Source organism: Pieris rapae, chromosome 15, assembly GCF_905147795.1.
Source record: "Pieris rapae chromosome 15, ilPieRapa1.1, whole genome shotgun sequence".
Classification (NCBI taxonomy): Eukaryota; Metazoa; Arthropoda; class Insecta; order Lepidoptera; family Pieridae; genus Pieris; species Pieris rapae.
In genome coordinates, this window is record NC_059523.1 from 9,424,919 (window position 1) to 9,435,425 (window position 10,507).

Genomic DNA, 10,507 nt, shown 5'->3' on the forward strand with positions numbered 1-10,507 from the left:
AGCGTTTTAGAGCAAGTGACGAAAAAAATAAAATGTAAGTATTTTATTTTATTCGTCAAATTGTACAAAAAGATCTCGTTTTCTTGTATATGCGTTTTATTATATCATACAAGGTATTCAATAGGGTTTAGGAGTAGTCAGAGACAGTCACAGACGAAATATATTATATTTGAAACGAAATGTGTCAAAATAGTTTTGTTCTGAAGCCCACACTGGCTTCAGCTCTTCCGTGGTAGATGATACACATATGGGCCATGGGACGAATAACAATATTGCCCTAACGATGCTAGCAACTGCTGAGAAACCTGATTAAGCCAAAAGATAAAAACAGAAAATTTTCAATGAATTTTAACCAAGTATGTGCCCTCTGATTTTAAAATAGCGATTTCCTTTAGAAAAAATGATAAACTTAAACAGAACAGGCTCGAAAACGATTGCCAGAGTATAAATAGAGTCGCAATGTTGTTGAAGGCATCAGTCTCATTCGAAAGTTGAGAGGATATACAACATGTACGCTAAACTGGTGAGTCTATTTTCATATTACGGATTAACTGCTTAACCAATTTCTATGAATTTCGTTTATTAACTTCTATTCAAGATGTGTTATAACTTAGTTCTATAATTTATTAGTTTAAGGTACTAAACATATTATATATATTTTAATTGTATTTTTTATTGCTTTTGTAACATATATGTTTACCTTAATTGTCAGATATTTTAGGTAAAATAATTTGTAACATATACCGTAGATTTAGTACTATGTATATGGTGGTGGGAGGGAGGAGGATACTTTAATTAATAAACAGATACTAAATTCGTTGTTAAAATTAAAATAATAAATTATGATGTTTGATGTTAATAAATAAATATTCAGCATCATACATTATCATTGAAACTTTCGCCATATAAAAAACATATCTTTGTTGTCATATACCTATTTAAAAATTCTCGTACAAAAGTTTACGAACGTTACATTATAGATTTCAACTCCATTTCAAGAACACATTGATATTTAATTTACAATTAAATATCTATATAATAATAAGTATATATCACCCACTCAAAATCTCCTTGAGATCGTTCCTCATACCATCAAAAGTGGCTAATTGTGGGCGCAAGGTGACAGCAGGTGTGATACGAATATTTAATTAAAAATTACTGTCAAGACAATTACGCAAATTCTTGTTGAGTTACAGCGGAACACTAAATGAAATTTTTTAATAACTAGACCTGATTTAAAAGAATATTTAAGTATAGTTTTTGCAATTGATTCGGTAAACATAAGTTTTGGAAAGATTTTAAATTTAAAAACTTAGATTCCTAAAATTGCATTAAAATTTCAATATTCTTAAATTTCTTATTATAATAAATGTCAAATGCTTAGATATCATAAAAAAAAACAGAAAACCTTCATAATTTAAAAGCCTATTATTTATCCAACAACAAATGACACATAAAACGCGAACACAATTTAAAAAGTCAATGTCTCTGGTTTGTGGTATTAAATGTGGTTGAAAACTAGACGCAATTCAATACAGCTATCCGATTTCTGATTCGCCACTCTATGCGCATAATTAGCAAATAATGTCAAATTGCTGACATTGTTATGAGCGATCTAAATCATAACGTGGGCGTGGAATTTAACTCAAATTATTCAAGAATTAATTGTCGCGTATTAATAAGTTGATTTATACGTGTATTTATAATCTGACTAATATTCAGTACAATAGATTCTATAATCTATCCTATTTTAGTGGTTTGAAATAATTAAGACATAACTGTTATTTTGCCAGTTTTTATTTAATTAATATACAATATATTAAGAAGTCTATGGCGGTATGTTCTGTTCTTTGTACCGTATTCTTTGTTCTTCTGCCTACTTATATTTTGTAAACGATAAACCTTACCAAATTAAAGCCTCTAAAAAAACTTGTTTTATAGTTCATCGTTTGCGCCTTGGCCGTGGTAGCGCTGGCCCGCGAGTACCCAGCTGGAGTCCACCCCGCGATCTGCCCCAACTACCCCTACTGCGATGTCACGACCTTGGCTCGCTTCACACCCGACGGTCAACCCATCCCTGAGTGGGTCTACAACCCTTCCATTTTGCCTGTAGCACCCGCTGAGTAAGTATATCACACATGACTTTTACAAGGCCGTGATATTAGCTGATTTTCTCGAACTTTCGCTATGGTATTGAAAAATAATTAAATCCATTTAGTAGACAAATGTTTGTCTATGTTTAAGAGTTAGCCTCAATAATAATGAAACATAACTTTTCAGCCCCAACGCTGCCGCTGCTCGTGAGTATCCTGCTGGTGTGAACCCTGCATCCTGCCCAAATTACCCATACTGTTGGTGAACAGTTAACCATTGGCAATCCAAATAAAACAGACCGTTTTCTTGACAATACCCGATTTTTTACGAAAATATCACTAAAGTTTTGAAGCGACATCCCAAATTTCATCTTGGCTTTATCAAAATAATGATAGTTTCGTATACAATCAGCGTAATTGCAAATTCACTGCCATATGTCTAAAATGTAAATAATTCGTGTGTTCAAAATAAGTTTTATACTGAGCATTTGGTTTTGTAAAAAAAACTGTAAAAATGTAAATAAACACGTTATTAAAAATATTTCTTTTACTTTACCCATATCTATTTGTGCCACTTTAATACCAGTTAAAGTAATATCCTACAAAACAAGAATGGTTAAGCCACAATTATAAAAAAAGAACAACCAAGATAATATATCAAGTTTAAACAATCAGAGATAGCCTCAACATCAATGTGTTTTATTCATTCATCAAAACTTTAAATGGGCAGTGTACGTGATAGTATAATAATTACCGACGCATCCATCATTTCCAAATTGCCATCGTATTTGGTATTGCAAGGGCGAGTATCCGATCGCCGAGTTCCCGCGCGAAATGACAATTGCTTAATTAAGGCAAAAAAAGAAAAATGGTCGACCCGTTTATATCTATAGTTATTGTTATATAGTAAGAAACATTTCAATTATTTAAAAAAATATAAATAAGATTACTATATAAACCTAATAAAAATTGTTCGGAAATTGCATTCACGCAAGTGAGTTAGGTAAAATTACGCCCAAATCGATTTTGACCTGAATTTCATTGAAATTTGTCGTGTTTGTAAACAATATTGCATTAATCGATGCACGCGATCTATCGCGACGCGTTTCATGCAATTTTTATTGCAACTCAAGCGGAATCATTTAATTTTGACATTTGCTTGAAATAATTAGATTTATTATATATATTTAATTGGACTGGCATGCCACACCTCGCACTTATTCTTTTTTTGCTTTTTTGGTTTCAGCGATTACTTCCATAATTAAATAACAGTAATTAGTTTTGTTGTTGTTGTTGTTTGAAACATTGTTTCACAATGTTTCAAATAAGCTATTTATTACTTATTGGTAGGATAAATAGTATTTTTGGTTTTCACGACTCTCAGATAGTGCTATACGTCATGAAATGCGAGGTATCTTATTGGGAACTTTTATCTTACAAATAATTTATGTGTTGCATAGCTATTTGGCACTTTAACCAAACAGGCTCTTAGCTTCTAAACGCAAACAGTTGTCAAGACAAGAAAAAATTGTATAAGTTGTATATTTAATTGAGCAGTTCGCAAAATGATAAAGATAAAACTGGCGTTATTAATACTCACTTTATATTGAAGACCAAAATTAGTCACAATTCAATAATAATATGTACTTATTAGTTACGATACTGTAAAGCGGTGGAAGAAAAGTCTTTTAAATTAAGTCAGATAAAATCTTATCAACCCCATATCACCGCCCGCGGACAAGCTAAAAAGCTGAGGCTGAATTAATAAACTGTTCAAATATAAGTCTTTCCTTTCACTTCGATTTTGTTCCCTTGGAGTAGAGACTCTTGGGCAGTGTGCAAGTCCACAGGTGCTAATTAAAGATTTATGTTGGCTCTTAGTAGATAGTAACGATGACCTGCTGCAGCTGCATGCTAGTGCTCTCCTTAACGAATATCACAATACAGCGAGGAAAAACCGCCAGCGTTAAAGAGTGTATCTTTTGCTAGAACCAAACTTTTTTTTTTATTATTACTGTTTAGTAAATACTGTATACTTATTTGATTGTTAACATTACTAATAAACGATGATTTTATGTATAATGTATCCAATGTTGGATTAATTAATAAGATATTGCGGTCGCTATTAATTTAATTTAATTGTTTATTTCGGAAAACAAGGTTCCATAGCAATGTTAGTAAATACAACTTAATAACTTAAATCTAAGTGTTAGTAGGTTTACATTATATTCATACCGGAATCATTCCGCATGAAATAGCGGAACAGTGATTGAGGTATTGGCAATCGACTCGGTCCGCGATCATGCGGAGGATGCCGTTACCGCTAGCTCTCACCCTGCGCACCAAGGATGCACATCTCTTGCGCATGGTGGCGTAGAAACAATCCACCCGCGCCTCAGCAAACATCCCCGATGCGCTGCAGAATCGAGGCAGCAATATTAAGGTTGTATGGAGAAATTATCGTACCAAAATTAAACTCTCGGAATGTAATAGCTAATTTAATTCAACACCAATATTGGAAGCTGTTAGTAAGAAATAAAGGCAATCGTAGCTCGTCGTTTGCCAAGCCGTGCTGGAAGTTTCTTTCCCCCTTTATCCATGAGCTGAAGCAGTTGTATACTCTCTTGTTCATCTAGCAGCTTCTCGAACATCTTGATAACATCATCGGATGACATATGCGTGCCTTCTGTCAATGTGTCAAGTTTGACAGCTATGGCTGTGCATCTTTCTGGTGACAACTGAAATTTAAACTGCATCGTTTCATTCTGTAACATGGTTCAGAAGTACCCAGGGGATTGTTAAAGAAAAAAAAAACTAAAAAAAATGTAATTCGGAAAGAAACGGAATTTCGTCTTCAAAATTCTTAACCTATATATGAATATAAAAATGACCTCTTCGTCGTGTTTCAGTTCATCTTCAGCTGCAGTCTTCTTGTTGGCTGCAGAGTCGGTAGCATCAGTAGGTATTACGGTAATAGCGTTAGCAATGCTGACGACATGACGAGGCACCGACGCCGTAAGCAGTCAATACTATGATGCTACTGCTAGCATATGCAGCGAGGCATGGCCTCCTGTATAATGTACATAATGTAATGTTATGTCTTTGAGGCTGGCAGTTCATACACGGAGTGCTAACCTTGTATTTAAATTAATGAATGGCATATTACTGCAGACTATCTTGATTTTGAACGAGAGTGTCGGGGGATGGCGGCAAGGAGTTATGTTTTGGCGCGTGGGTTTGCTCGTTGTATATATATCACATTCTACATACATTATAATCTTTAATACTCACTTTATTTACCATACTTTCATATTTGTCCAACGCGTTATCTTCGGCAACACTTATATGTCTTGAACGCAACCAGGCGTAGTTAGAACCTGAGTCTCTATTATCTCTTGTTGACACTCTTACAACGGATTTTACCTAGAATTTGTTTACGTAAATTAAATACTTTAAAGATTTACTAACGCGTAATTAAGTTACTTCAAATAATATGGAAATTAGTTCCTAATACTATTACTATATATAGTTTAAACCTACTGTGTACCTACAAAGTAACTTTAAACAGTTTGATAATATTTATTTTCGTATAACGTCACCAATCATTATAATGATGTGTGACAATACAGTTGAATCAAAATAATTAAATTTTCGATTTTGTAATTAATTTCTAGTGATAATTTGTTTCTGTTCGCACAGAAGACATTATTGGCTTAAGCAGTGGTGGCTTAGTGGTTTCAGCTTACGACTGTCAGTTCTGAGGCCGTAGGTTCTATGCGCCAACTATGGCTGTGCGCCAACGGATTTTTTACTTAACAACTCAAAGTGAAGGTGAAGGAAAGCATCATGAGAAAACCGGCTTGCCTTAGACTCAAAAGACGGCGGTGCATGTCTACAAGAGGCTAATAACCTATCAAATTTACAAATGGTCATGAAACAGATAAAGAAATCTGAGGCCCAGAACTAAAAAGGTCTGTGCCACTGATTTATTTTATATAATTGAAATATAAATTTTATAAATTGATGCCTGAATAATGAACTTATGATGTCTTTATTATTAATTGATCTATAAAACAGAGATAAAAATCAAGGATAGAATAAAAATGGTTTCTGATAAAGAACTATTTAAACTCAAGATTACTATTAGCGTTTGCAATTCTTAATATTCTGCGAGCGTTGGCAATGTGAGTATCCATGGGTGGCGTTATCACTTAGCATCAGTTGAACCTCCTGTCTGCAAAAACTTTATAAATAAATTATTCAGACTATATTAAGTGAAACAGATCAACGAGAAAGAAGGTTATCTCCTATTTAAGAGAATCTGCATAAAGATATCTATCCCTTAAATGACAATGCTAATTGATTTATATAAATAAACATGAAGGAAAGATTTATTACTTCGGAAATCGGGAATGAATTAATTTGTTCCACATCAATAAAATATGTAAACGGTGCTATTTTTTATTGATACTTCACTCCTGGAGATAACATCAGGAAACTTTCAGGTCTTGGATCGATATCGATGTAGACACAGGTTTATAATTACTGACATATTGAAAAAACGTACGTAAAAAGAAATCATAAGAAATTTAATATTATGACAATTCCCTGGGTATTTAAAACTCTTACATTTTAAAAATCCTTTGACTTCGCGTCAGATATGTGATTTTCTTCACCGTGCAAGAACATAGAAATACCATTAGTGTACCAATGTGATTCTTACTTCTGGTAGTGAATCACACGATAATCCAATTAGGCCCATTAGCTAAGTTAGGAGAAGGCACACGTTGGGACGCCGAGAATCGTGAGGACAAGCAGAGATGCCGGGGAGACGGAGACGCGAATACGATACGTCGTGTTTCTACTTTTCTACTTGCAACGACTAACAAGACTCCAAACCAAAGAGGCCTGGTTTGAGCACTATATAGGGGGCGAAGCCTCGATCACAAATATATTTGTCAAACAAGCAAATATCATATAAACAAGTCAAGACAAGGCGCTTCGACCTCACATGGGATAGATCCTGACTGGCCATGGGACTTTTGGACACTATTCAAACTGAAAACCCCGCGACTGTGAAAAAAGTACCGACCAAACGGTATTATAACGTGTTGATTGCCCGACTTTTGAAACAGCCAGGTGCGATCTGGACTTCAAGAGTGCCATGAGGTTAACAAACAAACAAACAAAATATAATTATTCATCTAGGTAAACAAGTACACTTATGAACGTCAAAAAAAAATTAATTGTAAATTTAATTTACTACCAGTTCGCATGTCAAGGGCGTAGAGCGGGCAAGAGGAGAGATATACTCCGGGATGGGCTATTCGCCATGTTGTTTGAGCAGAGATTGCAGCTAGAAAAACTTCTACCATAGAATCGTCAAATAGGATATATTTTCTGCCAAGCCCACCAGACCTAACAATATAGTAATAAGCAATTAGTATGTTTTTTTAAGGAAGGTAAGATTTGACACACCCTGTTTACTAATTTCTTGACAACAGATCTGCCGGATCGCTTGTCTTACAGGCTATTACGGTTCTTAGTAAAAATAACTAATCATTTTAACTTTTTTTTTTATTCTGGGAGTACATTGACTTCATATATAATTATGTAACTAATGTATACAAATATTGTAAATTATATTTTAAAAGAGTAAGTGTGGAGATTCTATCCCATTCTTCTCCACACAAAACTCATCTTTATATTTTATTTAACGTTGAAAAGTGCCATTTTAGGAGGTCTAATATATATTATATAGGATTAAATTATTTGATTTGATTTTGATTTGCATCGGTTTTTACAACATTAACTGTTAAACTTGTAACAACACTTAAGTTAAACAAAACGTTATATTTTTACGACTTGAGTTATATATTTTTTCATTTACTTACATAATCAAGTAGATCCTTTGGGGTAAATGTATCAGGTTTATTCATTGTCGTTTAGTCGTTACGAGAGTTAACTTCAATATAACCTTTTGGTTAATAAATAAATGTTTATCTTCATTATTCTGTGGCCAGGATTTTAAACACTAGTAGTATACTACTGTTTCTAAAAGTGGATGTATTGATTTGAAATTCACTGCAGTAATCTCTGGAAATAGCGATTTTGAGTCTACATAAATACTTAGCGTGCCATAATAAACTTAACGAGTTAACAATATGAAATTACAGGCAAACAGACATTTAGGTACTGTTTAGTGACTAATTAATACCTCCGAACGAGTTTGCCCATTTCAACGTAAATTCAAAAATATAACTTAATCAAATCAAATAATATATAATTATTTACAATCGTAGCAAACAAACATACGTTTTTTTTATTATAATAATCATATTTCGTTTATGAGTATCTACCTCATTGAGCTTATTAAACTTTTATCATTCAATGGGTTATCGCGATCTGTTTTAATAAATATTGATTACAAAGCGGCGCTTTAGTAAGTTGATCGTAATCTTAAAATCTAATGTTTTATAAGATTACATCGATGATTATAAAATAAATATGTCGGAGGAATATCGCCACAGCATCGATATTAACATCGCCGTTAGCGTCTTTAGTGGCGTCATGTGAGTAGAAAATACAAGAATCGTACAATATTTAATTAAAAATATAACATACATTACAACATTGAATTTTCAATAGCGAGTCTATCAGAACATTTACTGGTAATTCGGACATTTGTTTTTAATTAAATCTCTTGTATTTAAGATTAACAATTTGAAGTTTGTTATTTTGCGCTAATCTAACAAACGGATTACGATGCACCTCCGGGTAGACGCGGCCTAGTGTCATCCGAGTTCCTTGAATGCTTTTAAAACAGCTACTGTTGTTTTTTAAGAAGCGACAATCCAAATTGTGTTCACTTCAGGATGACAACAATGAAAGGCTGAAACCCCAGCGTGCTTCTAGAGGAGCAAAGATTGAAAGACTATGGTCAGGGTGTGAAATTTCTTGTAAATTTGTTCTATAGAAAAAATCTATAGACTGTAAGCCAGGCAACTAAAAAGCGATGGTCAAGACTTCAGGAATTATCAGGAAAGTTTTTTTTTGATCGAGTCAATTTAAAAAAAATTACATATTGTATATTATTTAACATTAAAAAATAATAATAAAGTATATGTATGTAAAAAATAAAACAAATCACAGTTGAATATACTTTATTAAAACAACATTCATTTGATGAACAAAAAATAGATCACATAATTATAATAATTCACTACAATATATCTACGACATTGAGATTCATTAAAATTTGTGAAGAATTAAATTAAACAACATACATAGTAAGTCTGATATACTCCTACTTAATTATCCATAAAAACTAAATCAGATATTTCTTTAACAAATGGGCTTATTTGGCTGTCAGTGTTTTACACAGGATTTATTAATTACCCTTTACCGATAAACACTGTTAATATTTAATTTTATTACCGATAGTGTAGTGAGATTAGAGAAGAACGCTCTCATACGTCGTCTCAGACGTCCTCGTATAAGAGCGTTCAGGTACAACGTAACGAATTTTGGAGAGGGGGGGGTTTACCTGGTGGGTTTTGAAACTACGCGTTATGTAATTTAAAAAAAAAGTATGTTGAATTTATACTTCTTTGGCGTAGTTTTAAATTTTGCTGAATATAAGAAAAATATAAACTTTGAAAGATAAGTAGGAACCTACAGAAAAAATTTGCGCGCGCATCGCTGTCTCATGCTTATATCCCCCACTCAACTTCCGTTCGCCTTGCCCGATCACACTTTTCGTAACGCTTACGTCACGCGTTCGCCAGTTTACTCCCCAAGTCAAGCGTGCGTAAAGAAGTTTCACTTCAAAAACCTAAACTGTTGACTATAGCGAACTTCAGGGTGTCCGCTTTTTGTGACGGTGTGCGCGCGCATCGTACAAATTTATTCTCATTTTTCCTGAACGCGCCAAAAGAAGTATAACATTGATAACATTAACGCAATAACAATGATATTTTAGCAACTTTCTAGTGGACGCCATATTATCCTGACATAGATAAATATGGTAACATCGTCACGGTACATTTTACTAGGGTTTTACAGAAACTGTTACATGGGCGGAGCTTCAAATATCTCCAAAAATGGCGCTGCCTAATACTTGACCGCTCCCTATACAGCTACCGACACAGAATAAATTTTATATATTTATAATTTTACTGTACGTGTGTATATCACTGAACTTGCCTTAAAAAGCGGGACCGATTTGAATTTAATGTTAGTTTTATTTATTATTATTTTGTTTTATTTTATTTTTGTTTATTTTGTGTTTTTTCCTTTGATATATTGCTTAAGTTCTAATGTAATTGATGTGATATTTGTTAAATTTGTGATGTCAAATTTTCTTGTATTTTTAGGCATACACATTGTTTTAGAATGTATATATAAATAACTGA

At 33.3% G+C, this 10,507-nt stretch overlaps 1 protein-coding gene across 1 annotated transcript; it reads left to right on the top strand.

The window, feature by feature from the left end:
* The first annotated feature begins 394 nt into the window (after positions 1–394).
* Positions 395–2,648, top strand: LOC111000366 (cuticle protein 1). The gene is made up of 3 exons (XM_022269770.2): positions 395–523; positions 1,942–2,123; positions 2,281–2,648. The coding sequence occupies exons 1-3, from the start codon at positions 509–511 to the stop codon at positions 2,357–2,359; spliced, it is 276 nt and encodes a 91-aa protein (XP_022125462.1). The 5' UTR covers positions 395–508; the 3' UTR covers positions 2,360–2,648.
* Positions 2,649–10,507: the final 7,859 nt, after the last annotated feature.